The following is a 27837-nucleotide window of genomic DNA, read 5'->3' as shown; positions in this document are numbered from 1 at the left end:
GTTGACAAAAAAATAAAACAAATGACAGTGGTTCTACACTTATATTGTATGGTACAACATATAAAACATTGATTAACAATATTATATTATTAACTGGCTCCATCGGTCGCCTGTGTGGTACAAAATATAGTTACACATCAATCTACTTACTGGGAGATCAGTGGCCGAAAGACATTAGAGCTTGTAAAGTCTGCTAATAATTATAGTAGATAGAAAGCGCTAACACATCGATCGATAAGAAATGTGTCACTAGTACATATATCTATATAGGTACTCAGACAGAGAGGCTTTATTAAAAATTAGTTTTCTCGAGTCGTTAAAAGATGCAAAACAATATCATATACAGCTATACGCGAGTTTTATGGCCCGCATTCTAGAAAAGGATACGCAGACATCATTATGTCAGACATGAATCGTAATGAATGATTACACAACTTGCTGTCGCAGAGCAACCAATGTCTTCGAAGAAATAATGACTGATTCTAAACAGGTAAAATTACATTTCAACTTGAAAGAATTTGTATGATAACAGCAACAAACACGCTACAATAAAGAAAGTTAACATTATTAAATGTGGGGTTCTCAGTTACATTTATCGTTATTTTCAGGGAGACATCGCCACGCTTAGTTTTATCCAAAACGCATCTAAATTCGTCAACTGTCATTTAATTTTTTGCCTAAAAATGCAAACTATTGTCAGCCACACCGGCACGGGCCTCTTTAATATATCAATTTGTTTCATTGTTGCAATTGTTGAAGCATTACAACTCTTCTGTAAGAAACGACCACAGGGAGAACAATTGACGTCATTCAAGAAATAAATAATAATGCACATATTGCATTCAGCGCGAGAGTTTATCTAAAACCGTTGGTGTATAAAATGTATTGTCTTCCTTTGAAATGTTATCTTATGTGATAAACAAGTCTCAGGCGACGCCGAGTCCAAACTTATAGAACACTTATGTACGAATTCAATTCCGTTTGCCGATACTATAATACACAGTAAACGTGCGTAGATCTCATGTCCAGTACTTTCTCTTCTCTAAGTACGTCACACAGCTACCGACTCTTCCCTTGGAAAGAGTTACAGGCCATTCGCATCAAACTACTTCAAGCAGGAAAGACTGTTCGGCCCCAGCGCGAGGATCTACGCACGGCTTTTAGTAGTCTTCTAAACAATTACAAATACATAATTTTATAAATTATATTCTAAGTGGAACTTGACATCGTTAAAATGTAACTTTGGTACCTCAGCCTTTTCTATGTGACTGTAAAAACACACAGTTGTGGTATATATAATGAATGAGCAGACCATGTGCGTTTTATTTCTTGTTCAATGCCCAGTCTATTCGGGAAATGGAATCGAACCAAACGACTGTGGAATATCTGGTGAACTGGTAAATAACACATTTATCAAATTGTTTATTAGAGTAGTGGCTACTATACGAGACGTTTGGTCAAAATCTTCGTATTCACGACGATTGCTTTATGCGTTTTTGTAGTATTCTTTAATAAACTCTTCAAGTAAAAACACTGCTGTCTTTTTCATCAAAAAGCACAGCGTTCTTTTAATCGCGTCGCGCACAACATTCGGTTCGTCTTACGATAACACTTAGCTACGTAAAGCTAATAAATACTTTGGTCTATAATAAACAAATGCATCAATATAAAACAACAAATATTAGGTTACATATATCTTACTCTACTTCATAATAAATGCTATGCGTCGCACATGATCACACAAGTCTTTGTAGACGTCTATGGACACAAGCATGAAATATGTGTCCATCTTGGAGACGATAGACAAACATATATACTTATTTATTACCTACAGCGTCTGTTCTCGTTTACAGTCAAGTATACATAAACCATTGAACAGTGTACATAATACACTTAATCACGTGCAATTAATTTCCATCACCTTAAAGTGTTAGACAAAACAAAATTGAGAGATAGGCCAATTCAAAACAAAATCGTTTTTTTCTTACATTCAACTATTTCCCATTGCGCACTTTTCTGCCTAGAATTCTTAAGATCATAAATTATGTTAATTTTAGAATCCCAGTTTTACTATTACCAGTTCCAAATTTGGTACGAGTGACCTAATTTATTTTCCAGGCTCTCCTCACAAAAAGCGTAGAATTGAGAGCTCGAACATCGATGAACGACTGTTTACAGGAAATGCATTGTATGCTTTAATCTCAACTGTTTAATAATTACGGGTGATGTGATTGACTCTCGTTACTGCACCCATTTCGATGGATCGCATCTGCCTTCTGTCGAAAAACCTTCAACTTAGGTGGTGCTCCTCCAAAAGAAAGATAACCGCACCTCCCCTGTTCGAATGGCTACGGGTGGCAACGGGTGGCGACGGGTGACAACGGCTGACAGGGTGGCGACGGCTGGCTCAGAGCAGCGCGCAGCGGCCGAGGCGCCGGCGCCGCCGCTGCTTGTCCTCCTGCGCCGGGTGCCGCCGGATGATGCGCACCAGCTGCGAACAAGAGCAGTGCGCGTGCTGATCAATCATGGCCCTACAACACTGAGTACATGTGGCCAACAGTGAACGCAGACATACCTCGTGGAAAGCGCGGTCGATGTTGAGCGGCGGCTCCTTGGCGCTGGTCTCAATGTAGGGCGCCCCGATGATCCTGGCCAGATCGCGACCCGCTTCCTCCGACACGACTCGCACGTGGACCAGATCCACTTTATTGGCGGCTAACAGCATCGGGTACGAGTCGCGGTCTTTCACGCGCAGAATCTGCGTGTGGAAGTGGCGCACGTTCTCGTAGGATTGCATGTCGGTCACGCTATACACCAGTAGGAACCCGTCCCCCTTGCGCATGTACTGCTCGCGCATTGCGCTGAACTCTTCCTGTCCCGCTGTGTCGAGAACTGCAATATTGCATTACGTGATTTATTCACTAACAATTTGATAATAAGCAATACAAGGTAAACCAATACTTCAAATTTGAAGCTTGCATTAAAGTAAGTACCTGATTTCTTAAGGATTAGAATATTAAAATACTACAAGTATTCACATCTGTAAAAATCAATAAACCATACTGAGGTACAAACCATCAAGAATGCACCACTGTCCATCGACCTCCGTGTGCTGTATGTAGGAGTCCTCAATGGTAGGGTCGTAATCAGTGACAAAGAGCTTCTGGAAGAATTGGATTGTGATGGCGCTCTTGCCCACACCACCATCGCCGACCACCACCAGCTTCACCTGTGGTTACATATTATGCCATACACTTCAACCAACAAAGGCCAAGTAAAGTTACTACAATAAGATCAGTTCATAGAGGAAAACTCAATAATGTTATGAAGGAGACCATGTGGAGGGTTGAACTACAGAAATTATTATACAGAAAATATTATTAGCAAACAATGCAAGCAGCAAAATATAATAATTTATATGAGAATCTAGTTCAATAAAATAATTACAGCCCCGTTTGTAAGGGTGTTAGCTGGTATTCTACATTTCTTAACAACAAAGCCACATACACTGTCACTGTTTTGGAATATCGACATTGCACAGCATCACAACAACACTTCAGCTCTGGAAAGAAAGCAGTGCTACTGTTACACTACACAGCATTACGGCCATCACAATGTTAAGCTGGTGTGATTAAATACATACAATCCATTTGTCAAAGCATTCCCAACCCACTGTGAGCCATAGTGGTCAGATGCCCAGCTGTCTGGACCAAGGACCATTGTTTAAAACAATAATGTCATAACATGTGCCCAATTTAGATAAGCATTTGTCCATATATTATATTGTTGGCAACAGGAACCTATTAACAATATTGCAGTACTTTATGCAACAAATTGCGACTTTTAATAGTCTCCTCACGGCGAAATAACAGCCGCGGCGGCGAAATAACAGCCGCGGCGGCGATACAACGTCGCGTTGATAACTCAAACGGCACACTGATAATTGATAAATTTTATGACAAGTGAACAACGCAAGTGTACTACGTCCTTATGAACAATAACATACCACTAATAAGCATGAAGGCAGCTGTAATAAGCCTTCTAGCAAGATAAAGACCTTAGAGAGCCCGATTAATACTCACGGTAGGCAGGTTTTCATTAGGGGGCCCCGGGCGCGTCATCGCGGCCCCTGTGAGGCGCTTCACCCTTCCGCCGCCGGTCTCTACTCGTACAACAACGTTCCGCGTTCATGGATTATTACCTAGAATTACAACGTGTAGCCTCTTCACAATCACGTCCAATCCAAACAAATCGTTTCCATCAATTTTCATTCAACTTCCTGAACGTTGGTAGTCATGATCCCACGCCCCTTTATTGCCCACTGGGGAACTACGCTCTAGCAAGTAAAAATGTAAGTAATTTCTTACTAACCTCATAGTATAAGATGTATTACTGTTACGTCGTATTGGGATTGGACGGATTAGCGCAGAATATTTAGTTATACATATGAATTTAAAAAGTAACATGTAAACAAAATACACCCATTTCTTTTTCAGTTTGACATTGACGCGAAGTGAAGATAGTTACATGTTGCGATCTTCCTTTTCAATGCGCGCGCAACAGTAACAGGTGCGTTCGAAATTAATCATAATAAGAATAAAAAAGGCTGTCCTTTGTAAATTCCTTTGTCAGTAATAACTGTGCTGCTTTGAATTTGTTATTAAATGGATTTCCTTTTTCACTGAACAATTAGTATCACACAAACGTGATTACTGATTGTATGTATGTACATACAGTAACCGTATACTGCCACACTGATTATTGTTAAGTTTGTCAAACCATCATGTTGAACAACTGTACAAAAAAATTCAACGAAATTTGTCACAATTTTCAACTCTATGTAATCTGTGCTTTTGGGCGATAATTTTCGGCGACGCGGTGGGTGATGATCATCAGTAGTTCCTATAATATAAATAATTACCATCGTTTACTATTATAAAAACATTATAGATTTTATAACCATCCATCACAATTGACAACATTTCAAATTGATAATAGTTACGACGACGACATTTTGGAACAAGCAACTTTTCAAAAATAAAAATAAAATACTTAAACTAAAAATTAGACATTATAAAAAAATACGTGTCCTTTAGCTTTGCAGTTGTTTTCAATAGAAACAATAAAAAAAATGAAGTGCTATAAATATAAATCCCAGATGGCGGAAACGATTTTTCAAAAAAAGCAATATGGGTATCCTTTTCGAGGTATTTGGGGATGCTCATTACGAATATGGCATTCATTTCCAAATCCAAAAACGCGGGCACGATTTTTCGAATAATGGTAAGTCGTGCCCGCCATCATGGATTTGCAAATAAGTGCTATATACGTAATGACCACCCCCAAATATCTCGAAAACGATACCCAACTTGCCATTATTTGAGAAATCGTGATCGAAATCTTGCATTTAGAAAAGTCGTGTTAGCCATCATGTATTCAGATAAAAATGCCATTCCCATAAGGTTTACCAAAAATAAATTTTTGAAAATTCTTGGCAACCATCTTGGATTTACAAATTAATGCCACATTCTCAATAATCACTCCCAAACAACTCGAAAACGTCTATAATTCTCGTTGTCGATCGACAATGTCGATTATACGTTGTCGATTATATTAAATACGTTCTGGTAATCTTTTTAATTTTTTTTTTCTTCAGTTTTAACAAAATAATTGAAAGTGACGTTTCTTCGTTAGAAGCCATCATCGTGTAACCGAGCCGAAAGATAAAACATCATTAAAAAATTTTCAAAAAAAATTTCGGTCGCACTTCAAGTCGCGCGGCCGCGGCGCGATTGCAACCGCGGCTAATTTGAACGCGCCCTAAGACTATCCTCTCAATGTTACGTACCTACTTTTTCTTTTTTTATAATATCTAGTGAACGGGACGAACAAGTCGTGCGCCTGATGCTAAGCTACACGCCTGTCCATAACAGTTGCATTGCCACTCAGAGCTTTAAATCGCAAAGATCTGAGGGGCACTGCTACTGCGCCCGTCACCCTGAGATATAAGTTGACTAGTCCCACGTGCCTGTAATGTCACCAGCACCTATACCCTTCAAAACACCGGAACACAGTAATGCTGACATTAGTGCTTGGGGGCAGAACGAGGTAAGGTGGCAGTAATTCCCTGGACGAACTCTTTCACAAGGAGCTCTACTGCTACTAATCCTTAATGTATAACACTATGTTTTAGCTGAATTTTATGCAATACGTTTATTTGCCTGGCAATATAACTTACCAAAAGTTGTCGTTGCCCTGTTAGCATAATATCCCTGCATAATTTCAAGATTTAGGTGTCGGTACTTAGAACACCACTTCAAGATATCGCCGCGAAAAGAATTTTATTGAAATTTATATGAGTACAACTTCAATCAATTTAAGTTACTTGAAACTTACTAAAGACTTACAAGTAAATAAATAAAAAAGAGAATTAAAGAAAGGGAAATTTATTAATACATATAAAAGTATGTTCATTATTCAAATGACTTTCACATCTAAAAAAATATTTCACTACAAATAAAACAACTAGGTATCTAACAAAACTAGTACCAAAAATAATATAAAAACTTAAAACAAAACCTAGAGCTCTGCTCATTTCTAGTGTACAACGAAAGTGTTCATTTATTAACAAAAATATGCTTAACAAAAATACTGATTGCACATCAATTTAAATTAACTCTGAACGAAATAATAATTCTTTTAACAAAATTACCGTAATTTCCAATTTCACTCAAAAGTTGCTCCACGAATTATCTTCGTTTATTTATACAATGAATCACGTACAACAAATGTATTTATGATATAACGAATAATCTTAGAGGATGGAAAAAAAATAAAGGAAAGGAGTTGCCCCATCTACGGAATAAACGTCCCCTACCTAAACCAAAAATGTCCATCACAAATGGCGGATTTAGTGTTGTACCATAATCATAGATAAGTCAATATCGACATGCAAATGTATGGCTCGGATGTTGAAACTGTTTTTTATGTTTGCAAATTTGTATAGTTTACTGTAATCAAAGTATGATTACTACTAATTTATTAATGATAATAATAATTAAATCGCCATTTTAATCAAAATTAAATATAAAGTTATTTACCAATAAATGTAAGGATGGAATTGCATTATCATGTAGTCTAGTTACATTCAAAGTTCTATTAAGATTTGACTTCAAAATGGAGCGAACAAACGAATATGGTATTTGATCCAATGTTTATGTTCGGCAGTCCTATAATTTATATATAATAGTCTTATAATTTCTTTCTTTATTTTTTCATTTGTAGGTAAACTTTAAAAATAATAATAATGTAATAATAAAAACCTCGTAGTGAATTGTTTTAATAAAAGAATATCGATAATATGTCTGCTTTCTAGAACAACACTATCTCAAAATAATTGCTATCAACAATCGTCAAAATATATGTACTAACAAACAGGCAATCTAGTGAAATCGCGACAAAGGGAAAATGACTCCTTTCCTTATTTAATTCATTTGATGGTCGATATAAGACTGATTTATTTTAATTCAATATTCTTACTGCTAAGCGCCCTATCTACTATAGATATGCAACTATGCAGTTTTGGGTGCAGGTGCATTTATGATGACCATGCCATCTCTAAAGAAGTGAGACTGTAACTATCTAAAGAAACCAAAGCAAAATTCGGCAAAACTTATAAATAAACTACTTAAATGAGTCTAATTACATGAGATATTTGGGCTATTGTATAATTATATAATTTATAGGCAGAAAAATTACACGCACGATGTAGAGATGGGTCATGGATAAATATCATTGGGATCAATACTCAGTAGAAACATAAATATGGATAAATATCCATTTTTACTCGATATTTATCCAAAAACGTGGATAAATATTTTTAATCGTGGTTTATTATTTATGTAGTAAAACAATGTATATTTTTAAGCTTAATTGTAAACATTGATACAATTTAGTAGCATGTACGTATAGTATATTGCTTGTTATATCTTTTATTCTATACGCAGTGATAAAAAGAATACGTTGAAGTACCGTAAATCCCTGTATTTATGCGTGAGTCTTATTATTTTTTAAATGCGTAGTTTGTTAAAAAAATCTCTACACACAATATTAAATAGCTGTCTAACATTTTGCATGGATTTTTTTTTTTTTCAAATTACTAAGTTAGTCCGTTATTGTACAGTTGTTCAGCTTCATGTATAAACGTACACGAGGGTTTTTGGTTGTTCAATATTTTATTTTAAAAAACTGTACAAACTTCATTGAAATACTTAAACGATAATTAATTCTAATACAAAGGAAATTCAATTCAAAATCACTTGGCCACTATTTTGCCAAAGCCTAAATTCGCTACCGACTAATTTATATGAGTGCGAAAGAGACGGAGAGAGCCGCTTAGGAGAATTGTGTCCGCAATTCCGCGCCTTAGATGAGGTCCGCAGTCCGCGCACTTCGCATCAGTTCATAGATGAGTATAAGCACACTTGTATATTAAACTGGACCACGCACTACATAATGCTAATTACTAAATATGTCCCTACAAAATGTATGGTAAAAAGCTTTTTGCGATTTCTGACATTTCGAGTACTCTTACCTCAGTTGGCCCATAGAGACTATTGATCCTTAACAGAGACCGGATCGAATGCCATAAAAAAAGTTTTGTAAAAATTGCCTTTTATCTTGCTGACGTAGGTACCATTTTTTCAAAATCTGTGAATGTCAATCAAAATATCTTCAAAATTCATGGATAGTTTTCTAGAACCGTTTTCCTGTAATTACAACGATTAAGGTGGCAGGCCTTGCTGTCTCGTCTCAAATTTACACCCTGTACTTATACTCTCAAATTACAAATATAATTTTTTTCTGTGCAAATTCACTTTTCGTAATATTTGATTATTTGTAAACGCAAAACAATAAATTCAAAATTTCATGTGACATTCCCGGATATTCTCATAATAACCTAAAATATTCCCAAATGGAATATTGATCTATTGTAATTAAATGTTTACATGTCGATAACGACTTATCGATAGATTACGGTACGAAACTAAAGAAATCCGCCATTTGTTCGTTCAAGTTTTGTTTAGGTATGCATGTTCATTCCATAGTTAGGGCAGCTACTTTCTTTTATTTATTTTTCCATCTTCTAAGGATTTATATATGTCAATATATCCTTTGGTTTCCATAGTCTAAAGGAATAACACATATTGCATTCATTATTTCAAAAATGTCATCTGATTTACTGAAAATAATCGGGACTTTTTATCTCTTTCGCATACAACTTTGAGTCTGGTACAATATGGCCGAATAAAGAACAGGCTAGAACGCTGTGCATATGAAACTACCCTCATTTTTTCAAAAACTATAAATGCAAACAGTCATGTTGTAGGGCTCGCGATCCGGCTCACGTATGTGGTGCCACCAGCAGACGCCAAAAATGTTCTAATCGGACACATAAGGAAGCGTGGACGTCCTGCGAAAGCAAGACGCGCATTATTAATTCAATAAAAGTTTTTTTATTAGCCTATTAAGTCCCACGGGCAAAGGTTAATAAGGTATTTTTCTGCTTTTTTTATTTTAAACTTTGGAGCTGATTTTCTTGTAAGCAATTCATGATATTAGAAGTAAATTAACCTTCAGAACCTTTACTTGCAAATACAAAAAAATCTACGATTTTCAAGCATTAAACTTTGTTGCAATTTTAATTTTTTTTATATTATTGTTTTGGACAAATTGTACAATAGACCATTATGTCAAATAAAATGGCGTTGCCTTTTAGTGAAATAGGCATGTTTTCTCTCATGAATTTGTGGTCATACGTTTGTTGTGAGCCAGAAATATTAGATATGTATTTAGATATGCATTGCGATAAAATGTTACGCATTAATTTTAGTACATATTGCTAAATTAATTTTCTTATGACGTACATATTTTGATATGCAATCAGTACTTTTGTTGGGGAAGTGGCATATTTGGTTGTGACAAAACTTGCTTTTTTGGTGAGCGGTTAAATACTACTCTTAAAGAAATACCTAAAGGCTCAACTCACACTGGCGCAGAGTCGTAGCGTCGCGACGCGCCGTGTTTTTCGCCGATAGTATATTCATCTCTATTTTCCTATTATTAAGGTACAAATTTGTGTTATGCAAATATGGAAACGGGCGTCGACACGCGTCGATGCGTGTCGTTAAAACAGGAAGCGACGCGACGCTTCGGCTCTGCGCCAGCGTGAGTTGAGTCAAACATTGTTTTTTTTAATGGGTCAATATGGGTGGTATGGGAAAATCCAACCCACAGAAGATACAAGGAAACTTTCGAACTATTAAGTGTTTTTTTGTGAAAATAATTTTGGAATAGTTAATTTCTTAGTCAAGCGTAAGTTGTCCATAAAAATGAATAAAATTTATCAAATTTTTTTTTGGTGCCGATCGGTTTCTGCTGTCCCAATTTTTTTCTTCCGATACAATTAAGACATCCTCATAAGAAACCGAGTCTATTAGCAATAAAAAAATAGTCAATTTAATACATTTTGTATGAAAAATATTTTATGAAATTTGAGCAACTTTTGATGTCCCGTTTTTTTCGTCCCATAAAATGAAATGATGCCTTCATAAAATTGAGTCGATCAACGCTGAAAAAATTTGATCCATTTTAATAATTTTTATAGGCAACTCACGCTTGACCAAAAAATCGACTATGCCAAAATTGTTTTCACAAAAAAAAACTCAATGGTTCGTAAGACAGTTTCCTTGTATAAATATATCTTATTATATCTTCTATGGTTTTGGATTTCCCCATACTGTCCCATTTAAAAACAGCACTATGTATAGGTATGCATAACAATAGTATAAAAACCTGGAAAAAACTCCTTTTCGCTCGATAGCAATCGACCTCTGATGGCCTTTCCTGCGCTACTAACAACTGGAGCACATAACCCAAATTATAAGCTGAGTACCGAGCTTCTGTCGTGGGCGTCAAGGTGCGCGCGGACCATGGCTCAAGACGGTACTGACAGTACGGACGGCTGATATCACGAGAAGGTTGTGATGATGAGAAGCAGAAGAATTAAATATAGGAAGAGGATATTGGTTAGCCGTAAATATGAATGGATGTTGGCATTGTGCAGACACTTGTCACTTGGCGCATAAATCTGTTTTGGATGATTTACATGCAGTGAATTTGGCCTGTGCGTTGACGAACTTCGCAACCTAAATAAGTCTCATCTTATTCCCCATTCACGAGTCGCATTCATCACAAGTTTTTGTTATGTCATGTTATTTGGCTGCATCCGTCATTAGTTTAGGGGAGTGCCCGGCCCCGACCTAGTTACTACGCTTTTGTGTACGTCAAATAGATTTTGAACTATAGAGGGCCGAAAAAGTTCTTGTGACATAATATGTCAGTGTGTCGCCCTTTGTTTTAGAATCGTTGACTGTCACAGTCCCGTGTTTGTTCCGCATGCACTTGTTGCCATGTATCGCATACCTTTAACGGCTGAATGTGCAATGCCAAAGCCAAAGTCAAATAATCATTTAGTCTAGTAAAATGTTTACACTTGAAAACGTCATTTTTAAACTACCGCGCTGACCACTCTGAGAAGAACGAGCAAGAAACTCTAGGGTTTACTCTTTTCAAATAAACTTATATGCTATGATACTTTGAATCATATTTGTGTGAAATCTAGACTCATGTTGTCTTTCCATACATCTTTATCTAACAAATGCTCTTCAATTCTGTAATATGATTTTTCAATTAAAATACTTTTAATGTTTGAAACTAAAGAAATAATATATACTCCGGAATCTTATTGTAAAGACGTATACTATAGTTCCCCATAAAAGAACCATTTAACTTAGTTAAACGAAATCGTGGTACCATGAGCTTAGACTTAGTTCTAATATTATGGATATCGTCTTTGTTAATAAAATTATGTATATTTTCACGCGCATACAAAATATTTGAGTAAATGTACTGTGTAACTGAGTGAGTAACTTTTCTCTGCAAGAACCGGTAGGTACCTATACAGAACGAATCGCTCGTTTTTGCAACACAAATATGGTTTGTTTAACTGCCGCTTTACCCCACATGAGAATCCCGTAGGACATTATACTATGGAAGTAACTAAAGTAAGTCTAGCAGTAGCAACATCGGTAAGCTCATGTATTCTACGGACTGCGTATGCAACAGAGCTTGATCTGCTGGCTAAGGAAGATATATGTGGAAACCATTCAAGTTTACTATCTAAGGTCACTCCTAAAAAGACAGCTTTATTGACAAGGTCTAACTTTTCTCGATTCATTTCTATGATTGGACTAGTCGATTTTACATTAGGTAATTCAAATTTAACACACTTTGTCTTCTTGGCATTGAGCAATAAATTGTTAGCATTAAACCAATAAACTACCTTTGAGAGGGTATCGTTAATATTGTCATAGTTGACGTCATGTCTGTCCGTTTTAAAAATCAAGGATGTGTTGTCAGGAAACAACCTATTTCCCAAAGCACTAAGCATTGCTTTCTGCGCATACTGTAGATACATCATGTTGTTTGTATTAATAATAATTTTCTGCAGAATAGGACAATAATAATAACGCACTGCCCGCACTGCGCAAAGCCCCGCACTAGGGAAACCCTGTATCGCGGACACACACATAGAAAACAACAAATTACACCCAAACTCACGAGAGAAATAAATAGGCCGTACAAATATTTCCCCCGACCCGGGAATGGAACTCGGGACCTCTGCATGGCAGGCCAACGTGGTAACCGTTCGGCCACGGAGGCAGTTTACCTGCAGAGTATCTGTGGCAGTCGTCGATTAATCCAATTGACAGGCCTAATCAGAATTGCTACAGGATCTCATATTAGGCCTCCTGATTTACAACTCACTAATGTAATATGCAGTATTCAAAAATTCTGTCAGGTCCCTCTCGTGTGCCAATTATAGTAATGGTCAGTGGCGGATTTGCCCTAAGGCCGCCCTAGGCCCGGGCCTAGGGTGGGCCTAGGGGTTAGGTTTTGGGGGCGGCCAATCGTGACAAAATAATCACTGATGATCATCATCGTCATCATGTCAGCCGGAAAATGATAACAAGAAATAACTCAAAGCACCTAAATATTTTAAAGGCTCACGCACATTATGGCGGGCCGCTCTGCACCGCATCGTAACCTATAACAATAATCTTCCTAAATCAAATTCGTATATTTGGGCCTAGGGCGGCCGAGACTGCAAATCCGCCACTGGTAATGGTATTGGAAAGAACTAAATTAATAGTAATTGAAATTGAAAAATTTTTATTTCGGATATCTATGATCCATTGGTTAGTATTACAAATATCTTAATCTATTGTTAGTGAGTAAGTAATAAAAATATAATAAAACTAAAAACAAAACCTTTTATATTACACAACCATGTAAACACCTATTGACACACTATCATCAGGTGGTTTACATGACTGTGCAAAAGAGAGTCCGGTTTACTGGCGATCATTTGCAGAATGCTGCTGGTGCTGGCCCGCACCCTGCGCATCAATGAGGCAGCTCTTTTGCGCATGATGGCATGAAAGCCATCTGTGTGTGCCTCTGCGAACATTTGTGATGCGCTACAGAAGCGGGGCAACCCCAGCAGCATCCGGAATCCATTATTATATTGGACTCGCAGGGCATTAAGCGATTTCTGAGTACAGTCAAACCACAGGCCGCTCGTATAAAAACTCTGACAGTACGCTTGAAATAATGTGATCTTAACTTGATCAGAGCAACGAGCAAACCTGCGGGCCAACATGTTACTCCTTACCGCCAATGCCCTGCGTTCCCTCTCAATATCCAGGTGATCTTTAAGGTCATCGGTCAAGTAATGCCCTAGATATTTAAAATGTAAAACTCTCTCACTCTGTAAATGTAAAATAGTGATAAAGGCTACTAAATTGGGAATCGCGACATCCCGCTAGTCTAAGTGAAATGCAAAATGTTTGACAATGACATGATAAGCGTCACTACACGGACATAGCACACGCACCGCGGCCGTAAATACACTCGCACATCAAATATGCATCAGTAGGTAGATAGGGATGCGAAACCCGCGAGGTCGACTCTGACGCGGAAATATTTGTCTCGCTAATGCCCAATCTGGAAAATACGAGACCAACCTGACAATCCATATAACATGTTACGTGACATAACTCATTAAAGTGCCATACCGCGACCACATCGACGTCGGTTACAGGATATGCATCTTTATGCTTTGCTGAGGCAGGTACAGTAAATAGGGCACACCTAAAGACGTACTTACAATATGCCAAAACTTTGTATTAATAATTGTAGCTTACATCTTGAACATGCATTATGAAAGTTACAGTTGGCGTAGCTTATTTAACCGATAAATGTAGGTATAGATAGCTCAAATGGCTACGCCATAATGTGGTACGGCTAAGAAAGCCATTAAACAATGAAATGATGAGAGGTATCTACTGCTATACATTACCATATTGAAACATCTAAGTTTAGAGATCACTAGAAAACTTGTCAATTTACGTAACTACTTATGTAGTTACTTACTTTCGATGTGATTTAATTGTGAGTAGATAAAATGAATGGCACTGCACGGGTCAAACTATCGGGAAATAACAATTTTAGACTAACAGCTATATAACTATTGGTACCAATAGGTTAATTTTTTTCTAATGCAAATCCTTGAAAAATTTATGATTAGAACGGAACTGTACCGACGACTATTTCAAGAGTGTGAACTCGTAATTGCGATGCAGCGAATTTATAGAGCTTCGTACAGCGAATTTATATTGCAATATTTCCAATTCATCGCTTTCTATCAATCACAGATCAAAGCTTCGTCCGACCAACTGGAAAAACGAATAACGAGCGGAAAACCGCGAACTCAGAAACTAATTGGGCATTGGCCATTGATTCTAGGGAAAAATAGTTTCATGTCGTTTTATTCGTGAATGGAATCTTTACAAATAAGTATAATTAGAAAGTAAACAATGTTGTTTCTTATGAGCATAGGTCGGGAAAAGGTGTTCCACATACATAGATACACGTTTAAATATAGCTATAAGGAGTAATATAGAGTTGTTAAAACCACCAAAGAAGGATGGCGAAAGCTAACCCAATAATAATTAAAATCAACGAAGGCCGTTCATGGACTTTGCTAGTGTGATTTTACGTTTAGTTTATGCCTAGTTATCAATATATTATTGTATATTTTTAGAAGTTGGGAATAAGAAATTGTAAAACAATGTATTTTAGAATAAATGCGAGAACACAACGCAATTGATTCAGTTCGACCATAGATTAGGTAACTTTAGGTTCTTACACGTACATTTCATTCTAAGCATGATTAAATGTTTACCTACCTAAAGTATTGGTTATTTTAAAATACATACACAAAACATTAAAACTATGAAATACCTCATCAAATAATCAATTAAACAGTAATGACATAAAATAAAAAATAAAAAGCATATTTAATAATAATAATAATAACTTAATGGTTAAATTTAATGGTTTTCTGCATAGACTATTTGAGATTGTATACAAATCATTGATAAAGTGGGTCTCGCTTTTCCAAGTCGTCTACTAAGATATAAAATTCAAAAAAATATTCCATATTCCGCATTGTAGAACTAATCTCGCCCTAAACTCCCCAATTTTACGCTTATGCAGAGAGTATAATGCAATTAATAGTGATTTTATTGAAACAAATATTTTTAATGACACATAACCGATTCAAACAAAAAATTACTGAATTTCAGTTACTTTTTGTAGGTATTACAAAGGACATATACAACGGCGAGCGTGTCTTTAGACGAGATCTCTTCCAGCCATCACTACCCGTGGTGTAAAAATAAACTCTGCGAGACTAATTATTATGCAATAAAAATTAAATTCTAAAGAAATAATATAGATTATTAACAATGGTCGGAAAAAGATGTTCCACATATATAGACAGGTACTTCGTATAGACATAGCTACAAGGAGCGACATAGAGTTGTTAAAACCACCAAATATTAATTACTTTTTCGAATTCCGGATTTCCGGAAATGGTTTTACTGTATCGTAGGACAAACTACTGACCTAGGAAGTCGAAGGTGTATTTGAAAGTAACTCTAATAGTACCTTGTAAAAAAATGCAGTAGATAACTGACAGCCTTGTTGCCGTTCCGTTAATGTGACCGTCAATATGCGGGACTCGGTGCGGTATTTAAAGCTGGGGAGGGGCGGAGAATGACCATTCTCGTTACTTTTTTATTCTCTGCTTTGGTAAAACGTCGGTTATCTATTGCATTTTTTTACATAGCACCATTAGAATGATTTTAAAATCTAACTTCCTAGGTCAGTAGTTTTGTCTTACGATGCAGTAAAACTATTTCCAGAAATCCGGAATTCGAAAAAGTAAGTTTCTTTTTTTATAACATCAAGTGACGGGACGATCAAGTCGTGCGCCTGGTGTTAAGAGCCTGTCCATAACGTTGCAGTGCCATTCAGAGCTTTAAATCGCAAAGATCTGAGGAGCACCACCACTGCGCCCGTCACCCTAAGACATAAGTTGACAAGTCCCATGTGCCTGTAATTTCACCAGCACCCTTCAAAACGAAACCCAGTAATGCTGACATTACTGCTTGGCGGCAGAAAGCAGAAAGGTCAGTACGTCCTTGGATGAACTCTTTCACAAGGAGCTCTACTGCTACTAATGTCTCTATATGTATATGTCGAACACCTTTTTCTGACCACTGATTATTAAATATAATTTATTATTCACATGCTTTCGTAACATCAATTGCACGTACCAAAGAATAATAACAGAAAGTACCTAATTAGTTTAGGTACTTACGATACACAATAGTGAATGCGTGTATTGTTAAGATCCACGTGTGGCACTCCTTCATGCCTTTCCTGTGACCCAGTTCGGTCCCCTTTCGTTGTCCGCTTGCCCGCGGCATCGATGGGCAGGCGAGGCCGCGCAACACGGAAGAGCACACGATTAGTTTTCTTTTGCCTATTTCTTACGGTTACATTTATGTGAATCACGTCTCTATTTTCAAAATGTACGTTTTGTTATAGACCTAATTTTGTACGACCGACCCACACTTAGCTATACTCTATCGCATTCGAATATTCCCACTTGTGTGCTCGAGCCCCAGTTGCGGGTCCGTTCGTGCTAAGTTGGTATTACCATTATCGAGCGACCGCGTCTTCGCATGCATTTCGCGTGCCCCATCGCAATCCGCCCACGCTTTTTTCCGCATTTGCCAAAGACTTTGGCAAGCTCTATTACAGCCTTTCGCATATATTAGTCTCATAAAAATTGGGATATCCGTGATTTATTCGAGTCTTAAATCTCCGGTTATTAGCATAATACCGTTGACAGGTGTAGAGTCTACACATAAAAATTTTAGTAATACGTATCACTAATATGTTAGTGTGTACGTATTTCTAAACTTCTCTTTATACTTTTGTATTCAACGTAAGTAGGTATGAAAGTATTTTTACAAACATCGTTAGACGACTACTTTCTGCATAACGTGCTTTAATTATTCATCCAGTGCGTAAGTACGTGCGAAGACACTTCTCATAAATTTTTCATCCCCACGGGATTTGACGAAATTCAAGGTGCCCGCTGCAGAGAGAGGGAATCCGAAGAGGTGATAAATCTGAGAGGGAAGGCGGCCCTCTCGCGGGGGCACTAAATATCCTCTAAATACTACACGTGTTCAGGTGAGGTGTCAAATTTTGCACGTGCTTATTGGACGGGACTGTCAATGCCTTACAATTTATTTGTCCCAACACCTGCAATTGGTGTCTGAACTTTAGTTAGAATTCTCTACGAGTAAGTACAAGCTCTACGTACCCACTTAATTGCAATAAGTATTACTTTATGTCCGCCATCAGTCGTGAATGGTTTACCTACATTTTAAATAGAAAACTAATAAGTTAATATGTTGTTAACCTAAAATTTATATTATACGTACCTACCTATCTAAAAATATAAATTTATTTCATGTTGTTTTTATTTATGGTCGTCGTCGTCATGAGGCGATGTCGGGCCGAAGAGCGCGGTCACCATGACGACGACGCGCCGCAAGATGGCGTAGTACAAGGATTTCCCGCGCTTTTACCGCTTTCCCGCCTTATTGATCGAAGGGCGTTCAGAAATTCCACTCCTTACTTAGTGTTTCGTCATTTCAGTGAACGTTCTGTCACTGGTTACCATGACTACTTCTAATGTCAATTAATATACCTATGTCAATAATATCTGTTCTTTGTGTTAGAATACTTACTTACCTATTGCTTACATAAGATTGTTTATCCTATAAAAATGAAGTCCAAATAATGTCAATTCATTTTCATTACACTTGCTTTAGTTCAAGATTCTATCAAAATATTAAGTGTATTAGATAATAGTTACACTAAACTGGAAAACTACAATCCCATTGCATGTCTCTAAAAGTGAGCGCCTGCGTTACACGTCATCCTTGATATCCACGTATTTGACGTTGATATTTACATATTCGAAGTTCCTTAAGTGCGCCAAAATTCCGAACGCACCCCATGCGGCGCGCTCGCCGGCCAGTGCGTCGCGCGACTCCGCACCCGTCGCGTGTCTTTACGTCCAAATACTTCCCGGTTCATTGTACTTCAAACTCACACAAAGAGATTAATTAAATTTTTGTAAGACTGTCAATAACTTCATCGTTCATTTGTTACGGTTAAGAGATAAAGATGTGTTGATAGACGAGTTGCAAGTGATGGTAGCGATATGTTGACAAAATAAACGTCTATGGGATGCTGAGGGGTCGGTGAGTGTTGTGCCTACTGGGAGCTCCCAACGACGTCGGGTGATAATGCAACATCACCGCGCGCGTGCCGGGGTTTACTTACGGATGTCGAATAAATCAGCGGATTGGGGTTCCCATTTAGATTCTTTCCAATTGATGTATTTGTTCTATTAATTTGTTTGGTTTATGGCGCCGGCTAATTCCTACCTTTGCCTGTTCTCTTAGCTTATTCGCTGAAATCACGAGTGACGTCGATTTTGTATTAATAACTTGGTTTTTAATTTAAACACGTCTATGGTCTACGTACCATAGTTTCATGGTCGTGGCATCCTAATAAACAAAGTCTGGTACCATTCACTCGTATGACCATAATTACTTAGACAACGTGGTAGTCAAATTAAAGCGTGCAACAATGTATAATAACAAATCGAAGTCAATACATACATGAGTCGACCTAATTCACTAGTGAACCAAAAATAAAACGTAATGCCACACATATTGGCAGCTAGCGTGGCATTTGCAATAAAGCAGAAGGCGAATATCCGTTACCTTTTTCAGGTTACAAGGACAGCAAATGTGGTCCTTCGATGAACCGTTCGTTATTTCCTCGGGGCAATTTACTGAACATCTTTTTTTTTCACTGGCATCTTAAAGAATGTTCATGTTTACTGTTGTGTAGAAGATTCAGTGGTAGAGATCTGAATTATTAATGCCTACTAGCGCAATCTCCCTTAACGTCATTACATAGAGGCGTCCCTTAGTTTAACCTTGATGTTATTACCAAGTATAGTGAATCTGCAAATCTTAACCCGTGTAAGCTGTCATCAGGGGTATTTGTTACGACAAATTATTATATTAGTGTATTGAGCACAGAAATAATCCAAAAACAAACATTAACTTTTAAGCACAATTTAATTTAATAGCACACATTTGGAGACTAGTTTAAAAGCTTTCGACAGTATTTGTTTGATTTTCCATTTCAAATAACGCTCGCGACCATAAAGACAGGGGTTGACGCATCACGCTCGGCTTGTCGTAAACAGCGAGGGTATGCTAAAGCTATCGTAACCTGTACTTAAAGACTGCGGTAACACGTTTCATGTAATAATCACGAACGAAAGTTTTAAAACATACGCTCAACTGATTAGTGAACTAGTCCCACATTGGGTGCCAATTTCATTTTTATTTAAAATTATCAGATTTGTATTTTTTTGTATTTTATTTAAATATCTGTACTTAATGTGAAATTTAGTAATTCTTCATTATCAAGGGCTGGTAGGGTGTTGTGATAAATAGTTTCCCCACAATGTCCTGGCGCTTTGTGTTTGATGGCGCACATTACTTTAACTGCCTCCGTGGCCGAACGGTTACCATACCGGACTGCCACGCAGAGGTCCCCGGGTTCGATTCCCGGGCCGGGAGAAATATTTGTATGGCCTACATTTATTTCTCTCGTGAGTTTGGGTGTAATTTGTGGTTGTCTATGTGTGTGTCCATGGCACCCGCGACACAGGGTTTCCCTAGTGCGGGGTTATGTTGAGTGTGTGCGTTATTATTATTATTATTACGCGAGTGGCTAAAACAGAGTTTCACAAACATGAAAACAGACTACTGCTAGAATAGAAAGTTAAAATGTAAAAAAATAAACTGGAGTTTTGAAATACTTATTTAGTTGTAATCTAGCGTAATCAGTCACAGACCAAATATGTGTATTTCCATATTAGGTGGTTATAGTACGGAAAGACAAATTTTTGTTCGACCGATTAAGACCTACCTTACATAATTTATCAAGACAGTAACATTCGTAAAGCTCGTATCGATCCACCTATAGGAGCAATAAATTAAAAGAGATTTAAACGCGTGTCGATGCTAAGTTACACCATAACCATTAGCGGGCTGGCTTGTCGACGTGACAGACTAAAGAACGGGCATGTTGCATAACAGGCACAGAGGCTCTACGCACGGGGTTCGTTCACCCTCTGCAGGGGTTGTACGCACGCGAGTAAACAATAATGCGCTTCACAGTGCTCACTTTTAAGTCTTTATTTCATTGCATATCTAGAAAACCTACGTTTTTGCAGGGGGACTTTCAGCCGAAGCAAATTATGTTAAACAATCTTTTTTACCACTACCTAGGGGCAAATTTTGTTTGAGACAGTCGGACAATGTTTTCTAAAGCAGAGAAACAATTCAAAATGTTTTGAACTACTACGGGAACGGTCAGTTTGATAAAAACCAAATCATCACGCTAAATATTTTACAAAGTTTTGTACCACATTCATACTATTAGGTACCTACATTTTTGTACATAGAAAGGCTTGATTTCTACATATGTGACACCTTTTTAAGTGTCTTTCTCAAAATTATCTACGTATGTAGAATTGTACATTAATTATATTTTAACAGAAACCAAAAATGTATTATAAGGACCTTGTAATTACTTGCGATGACAGTGTGAACAAAATAAAAGGAAAGTATCTACAATGCAAACCTTCTCATTGACCAAGTGCATATCAGTGGATCATGTATCTAGACTGTAGGTAGTTAGTCGCACCGTGCGCAAGTTTCCGACGGGCGAAGTTAAGTATAAATCCAATTTGCTCTAGCGCGCTTCCTGCCACAAAGCCGTCTCACCCCAGACGTGTCTGTGTATCGAATAGAAAACCAAATTTGTATTCAATTTTTAGTAACATACTGTATTCAGGGTGTGATACAATTTTAAAACTGATGTTGCCTCTCTCGAGTCCCCCGTTGGGCGCCAAATGTATGGAGTATGGACCAACAATTACAGTAATAGTAATTTGGATAACTTTGATTGTGGTATAACAAAGACCTTTTCAATCTTTAAACAAAATCCAGCTTCCAAGATCATCAAGTACTTCGTTTGCATATTCATCACGCCAAATTATGCAAGTGGCATCTCAGTCGGTGATCTGTATTCATAGTCGACAACGAGTCGGAAAATGCAGCAATCTGTGGTTATGGTGAACCCAGCACAGTTTATTGTGAGGCCCAAGACTCTTCACACCTTGATAGAACTAGGCTGGTGAATATATTGAGATCATATATTTTAATTTTCCTAAAAAAAGGAACTTATGTTTCTGCTTTTAGTATAGAAATGAAGTTAAGTAAGTCGTTTAGGCCTATTAACACAGCTACATAGATACCTCTCAACAAAGGTTTCGAGATCTCGCAATGGAGGGTGCTCGAGTCTAACTAGGTTCGTCCCCTTTCCACTGTCCTCCGGCTACTGTCCACTTCCACTGAGTCGACAGAACCTCCCTCCTTGGCATGCCTGCCTGGTTTCGCTTGAATAGCGGTAGAGATTAGAATTCATAAACGGTTGACTGAATATGTTATTAATGTGAGTAAAATGTTCTGTAACAACATGACTATTTGCATATCTAGATTGCACCAAAATGTAATTCATAATGAGTGTATTTTTTAATCAAACAAACAAAAAGTCGATCGAAGTCAATGTGTACACAAATGTGCAGCAAGCTCACTCACTCCTATTTCTCGTTGTCCACAATGAGGCCTGCCGGTAGATGACATTGTATTGTTATTCCTTGTAGGGGACGCTTTGGTGAGGGTCTTAAGTAGGTAGCCACAACACGCGGTCAGGTGGAAACTCAAATAAAGGGACGCATTGCCGGCCCTCCAGCGGGGAGCAGCGATTCTCGTAATTATCGCGTTATTGTTGATGTCATCAATATTTAACTAAACCGATGACACCCTAACAAGCGAGTCGAAATCTACACTTCATGTTAAATGCGGAGAGTTACAATTTTACAGTTAACTTGACTATCTACCTGTCAAATCCATTGATTGCCTTTGCACGTGCGATGACATAAAGTTTCGCTTAAAATAAGGTGAAAAAAATTCTAATCCCTAGAAGGGGCACGCTCAAAGTGACGATAAAATATCCAACTAAAACCACCTACCCCCATCCACATCGTCACACAAAGCATATTGTCATTATCATGGCTTCTACACCCCCCCGAAATCAAATAAAAACCGACATTTCTCTCCTTTAGCCAATGCCTATTTACATGATGTAAGCGATAACTCTCTGAAATTGGACACACGTTCCAACCACACACAGCAAGCAATACTTAAAGACAACGTAGTAGGGCGGTGAGCGGTGAGCCCCGCGCGCGCCCCTAGGGGAACGCCGGCATTTCATTATCCTACGCGGAGGTAACCGATTTCTACAATAGGGGACTAATGCATTTATTCGATATTGACTATGTTAAGTTGTAATCATTATTTTATGGAACATTCCCGAAATAGTAGGTACCCACAGGCGCTGGTCATTATTATCACAAGGTCGTGTCTGTTGCAGATGAAATGTGGAGTCCGGTGGACAGCGGCGGAGCGGTGGATGCGGGTACCGGCGGGACACGCACAGCGGCGGCGCCCTGCTCGCGAGGGAAGCACTCCGCCACGCTAGTGGGCTCGTACGTGTACATCCTGGGCGGCCGCGGCGCCGGCGGCTCCGTACCACTCAGAGACTTCTGGAGATTTCATTTAGGTGACCATATCTAATTTCTAAATTATGTCTCTTTCTATCTTCCGGTAACAGTATTAACGCAATAAAAAACGTACATACGAATTACAGACTTATTGTTTTTAGCTTACATTTTATTAGATTTGTGTACTTACCTAAGTGTTTTCCGAATTTCGCGTGAATATTGTATCCAAGAACAATAACTGCGCGAGAAGTAAAATTTTGTGGCTCTATCTCTCTAAATATTACGAGTCAAATGAGAAATAACCATTCCAAAGTTTTTTTCGTTCGCACGTTCTTTAAAATTTTATTTGAAAATGTCTGAAGTATAGACAGCACGGGCGCATACTTTTCTACAACATAGTTTATACACAAGAGTGTGAGAGGACACTGGCTCTTCTTTGTTACTATTACTAAGAATAGATTAAATTTTCAGATATTTTGCCACTGACTGCACCTACGTCTAGTTTATTACATGATGTACTTACTGATCATTTCCGTCCCGCCGCCGTGAAATCATAGACCACTAGATCTCATAAATCTAAGTTTAGTTGGGAGGTTTCCACAATCAAATTTACTTTGTGCAGGTACTGAACAGTGGGTTTGGTCAAAATGACTACACAACAGACAGCGCTACAAAACGTAGCTTAATAATATTTAAGAGATCGATCCGTTATTTTCTTGGAAAACTCATTTCAAAGACTAGCGAACTGGCGAGGAACGGTTTCCGCGCTAAGGGCCATCGAGTTTGAAACGACGAGTCGCTGTCGTGAACAGCGCTCTTTGATTGGCACTCGTTGATCGCAAAATGGGTTATAAACGCTCTGGAGTTAGTGTAACGAAGTTAACATCTACAAGATAAGGTTATCGGTTTTATCACAAACGTGGTAACTTTATTTCCGATAGCGACTTAATGATCATTTCGATAAAAATTTATTGCATGTATTATACCCTCTAAAATAGAGTAAACAAGTTAATTTCACAATAAAGCCAGATATTCAAATCGTTCCTCCACTATAGTCATCGGGATCCTGCGCTTTACAATTCGGACTTCGGACCGACTAATATAAATAAATAAACAAATAAAATTGTTTATTGAATAACGTATTGTACAAGTGAATAACTAAAGACTAATTATGCGAATAAATGTAAAATATAACACATATACCTGAACTAGGAGAATCCTAAAATACTGATTATACAGGTGAATATATGATGATTAAATTATAAACAAAAATCATCATCATATAGTAAGTGGCAGAGCGGAATTAAAATTTTAAAGTGTAAAGGGATTTATTTATATTATTTTTCTCACGATGAAGTTCTCACAGTCGCAGGTATCGGAACGTACTTAGCACAAGCTTAATTGTTTCTTCGGATAATATTTGTGTCGTCGCAGGCACCGGCAATTGGGAGCGCTTGGAGACACAGGGCGAAGCTCCTCCCGCGCTGCAGGAACACACGGCTACGGCCCACGGGAGCAAACTGTACGTGTTCGGCGGAGAGGCCGGATCCATCTCCACGGAGACGCCGCTCTGGATCTACGACACGGAGGTACCGTCTCCGTCTCGGTGACGCGTCGTTTAAGTTACAATATCTAGGAACCCAGCTCATATTTTATTCTTCAGACGTCATTATGGCGAAAGTTGGTGGGCGCGACGGAAACTCTGCGCAGTCGCAACATTCGCGAGCAAAAGAACGGCGCGATCAGCCCGCGCGGCCGCCGCGGTCACTCGGCTCACGCGTTGAAAGACTGCCTGCTCATTTACGGCGGGTATAAGGACTTCAGAGGATCCACGAACGAGCTATGGGCTTTCCATTACGGTAAAATGACCAGACTCACGGTTACTATTAATTATTTCAATGCCTCAATACCGGAACGGCGGTCGACGATCGCCCGGTTAACGTCGCGCTACTCCCGGCCGGCGCGAACGCTGACGGCTCACCGCATCCTTTTCTCCGAAGAAGCGAGACCGGCTCGCTTTTAAAATATTTCTTACAATACCTCGGCGGGACGTTCAACCACCTATCACTAAGACAAAAATATAAGCATATCGCGCGAGTTTGTCTCTCGTCTCCGTTCGGTGCGCGCGGTACGGTCGATGATGGGTGGCGATCGTCGGCAGCATCGAGTATATAATCAGACATTGAGACGAAATAAGGGCTATATATTCCTGATAACACATTAGCGATACAGCTCTTATAAATATCAATTCCCGTTTGCAGTGAAATATAGACAGGCCAACTACTGACCTGTGTGTACATCTCCGTAAATTCCAAAAAATATTCTGTATTTATTGTAATAAAGATAATATCTCTAACAATGCCGTGCTGTTCTGTTCGGTGGTGTGGGAAAAACAGCAAAACATCTAATTACAAAACAAATGGAATCACATTTCACCGGTAATAAATATTGAATACGTAATTTTTCAATTTTCGTCCATTATAGCAAAGCTCAAGTTATCTGGTCGATTTGAAGTGAAACAGTTGACGACACCCATTGACGACGCCCGTCAATTGTTTCGAACTCGGGCTGGCCAATCGGAGCGCAGTCGTCACAGTAATGATATGGCAGAATAGTTTTCAAAGAAATGAAATGACATTTCGTCTCTATTTCCGGTTACACACTCGATGGTCGGCAGAGACGGAGTGGTGGCAGCAGGTGCGGCAGGGCAACGCGGGCCCGGCGCGGCACCGGCACGCCGCGGCGCTGCACGACTCGCGCCTGTACGTGCACGGCGGGCAGCGCGACCTGCGCGACTGCGCCGACCTCTGGCACTACGACACGCGTGAGTACGGCGCGAGGACGGCGGCGGCGCCGGCCGCCGCGGCGTCTGACCGGCCGCCCGCCCGCAGTGTCGCGGATGTGGACGCAAGTGCGGACGCCGGCCAAGACGTCGCCCGCCGCGCGCAGCGGCCACGCGGGGCTGCGCGCCGGCGCGCACTTCTACATCTTCGGCGGCGAGGTCGACGGGCACCCCACCAACGAGCTGTGGCGGTTCCACTTCGGTAAGTGCCGGCGGGCCGTCGCCGCGCCCGCACGCCCCGCGACGGCATCGGAAGGCATCGGCTCTTCCAGCGACCGAGACGTGGGAGCGCGTGGCGCAGGGCCTGCAGTGGCCGCTGCCGCGCGTGGACTGCGCCGCGCTGCTGGTGCCGGGCGCCGGGGCCGCGCCGCGGCGGGAGCCCGCGCCGGCGCCGCGGCCCGAGCCGCCCGCCGGCTCCATGCGCGAGCTCTCCAAGCTGCCGTCGTTCCGGCTGCGGCGCGCCGCGCGCTGCTCGTACAGCGTGCTGGGCGAGCGCGACTCCACCGAGAGCCTGCCGCGCGACGCGTCGCCGGCGCTGCCCAAGTCGCGCTCGTCCGCGGCGCTGGCGCGGCCGCCGCGCGCCGCGTCGCCGCGCGAGGCCGACGAGGCGGAGCGGCCGGCGCAGCCCGCGTCCGTGCCCGACTTCGCCGACGTGGCGCTGGCCTCGGACGAGGACGAGGGCCCGCGCCGCCCGCCCGTGCGCAAGTCGGCGTCGGTGCGCTTCACCGCCGACGACGAGGGCGAGCTGTCCACGTCGGACTACGCCAGCGCCGAGGCCGGCTTCGCCAACCCGCACTACCTGGGCCCCGACGTGCGCGGGCTGGGCGCGGCGCTCACGCCCGACTCGGGCGTGGCGCCCGGCGACATCGAGCTGCAGGAGCTGCGCCGCCCGCGCCCCGCCCCCGCCCCCGCCCCCGCGCGGCTGCACCTGCTGCTGGTGGGCGGCAAGGACGCGGCGCACCCGCTGCTGCGGCGCCCGCTGTCGCTCTGGACCTACCGCCTGCTCTAGCCCCTCGTGCGGCCGACGACTATGAATTTCTAGACACGATTTTACGGTAGAATTTTACGAGGCTTTAGACGAGACTGTGACGTCCATTTTGTAACGGGAGGCTGTCGCGTGGAGCGCCGATTCCGGGATTCGTGGGAATTCTTGTAGGTCGATACCTAGTTTCGGGAGGCATTTGTTGAATTTTTTTCTTATATTTTTATTGTTACTTTTATTTACGTTATTAATTATTGAGTTTCACTTTTTTACGATGTGCGATTATACAAATACCGTTAAGAAACTCTTCCACCGTCGATTAGTCGTATAGGAGAAAGGAAAAGAAGGTATACTCAAATAACCGATCTCCAGACGTGTTTACCTAACAGACGTAGCATAGCGTAATACTTATTACGTACACGGCCGGCAGTAGCGCTAGTGCGAAGACCGAGAAACGTACGTAGTACTTTCGATTATACAACTCTGCGAACATGATGCGATGTCGCGACAACTTTATGACGCACGGACTGTGTTTCAGTAAGTTTACTTATGATTAAACACTACAATGATAAAATATATCGGTAATTTTCAGGTTAATTTTCTCCATTTAACTTTAGTGGCAATTTCTATTACGTAAATATTTATAATACGAAGTATATTGATTAATATTGTCATGAGGAATTCGTTCACATTTCTCCTGAAACGTGGCTTTTTGAGCTATCACTCTACTACACGTTTGATGAT

At 40.0% G+C, this 27837-nt stretch overlaps 2 protein-coding genes across 4 annotated transcripts; one reads left to right on the top strand and one right to left on the bottom strand.

The window, feature by feature from the left end:
• Positions 1-25: 25 nt before the first annotated feature.
• Positions 26-4482, bottom strand: LOC113225800 (ras-related protein M-Ras-like). Of its 3 annotated transcripts, none has more exons than XM_026458236.1 (5): positions 4372-4482; positions 4083-4201; positions 3076-3229; positions 2576-2892; positions 26-2491 (listed from the first exon to the last, which is right to left on the bottom strand). In XM_026458236.1, the coding sequence occupies exons 2-5, from the start codon at positions 4119-4121 to the stop codon at positions 2408-2410; spliced, it is 594 nt and encodes a 197-aa protein (XP_026314021.1). In that variant the 5' UTR covers positions 4122-4201; positions 4372-4482; the 3' UTR covers positions 26-2407. The 3 variants fall into 3 exon arrangements, with proteins under 3 accessions (XP_026314021.1, XP_026314022.1, XP_026314023.1); XM_026458237.1 differs by lacking the exon at positions 4372-4482 and adding an exon at positions 3508-3562 and having other exon boundaries at positions 4083-4158; XM_026458238.1 differs by lacking the exons at positions 4083-4201; positions 4372-4482 and adding exons at positions 3508-3562; positions 3644-3921.
• Positions 4297-27837, top strand: LOC113225815 (leucine-zipper-like transcriptional regulator 1). Its single transcript, XM_026458255.1, has 8 exons — positions 4297-4351; positions 4497-4569; positions 23140-23328; positions 24704-24858; positions 24933-25128; positions 25947-26093; positions 26161-26313; positions 26384-27837. The coding sequence occupies exons 3-8, from the start codon at positions 23145-23147 to the stop codon at positions 27118-27120; spliced, it is 1572 nt and encodes a 523-aa protein (XP_026314040.1). The 5' UTR covers positions 4297-4351; positions 4497-4569; positions 23140-23144; the 3' UTR covers positions 27121-27837.

The sequence above is a fragment of the Hyposmocoma kahamanoa genome, unplaced genomic scaffold (genome assembly GCF_003589595.1).
Source record: "Hyposmocoma kahamanoa isolate Upper Pololo Valley unplaced genomic scaffold, ASM358959v1 175, whole genome shotgun sequence".
In the NCBI taxonomy this organism is placed as follows: Eukaryota; Metazoa; Arthropoda; class Insecta; order Lepidoptera; family Cosmopterigidae; genus Hyposmocoma; species Hyposmocoma kahamanoa.
Note: the sequence above shows the minus strand (reverse complement) of the source record. Positions and strands in the feature narration are given on the sequence as shown.

Coding starts and splice junctions, on each gene's coding strand:
- LOC113225815 (XM_026458255.1), top strand. CDS start 23,145: ATGTGGAGTCCGGTGGACAGCGGCGGAGCGGTGGATGCGGGTACCGGC. Junction 23,329..24,703: donor CTTCTGGAGATTTCATTTAG/GTGACCATATCT, acceptor GTGTCGTCGCAG/GCACCGGCAATTGGGAGCGC. Junction 26,314..26,383: donor GCTGTGGCGGTTCCACTTCG/GTAAGTGCCGGC, acceptor CGGCTCTTCCAG/CGACCGAGACGTGGGAGCGC.
- LOC113225800 (XM_026458236.1), bottom strand. CDS start 4,121: ATGACGCGCCCGGGGCCCCCTAATGAAAACCTGCCTACC. Junction 3,230..4,082: donor CTAATGAAAACCTGCCTACC/GTGAGTATTAAT, acceptor ATGTAACCACAG/GTGAAGCTGGTGGTGGTCGG. Junction 2,492..2,575: donor TCGACCGCGCTTTCCACGAG/GTATGTCTGCGT, acceptor TCTTGTTCGCAG/CTGGTGCGCATCATCCGGCG.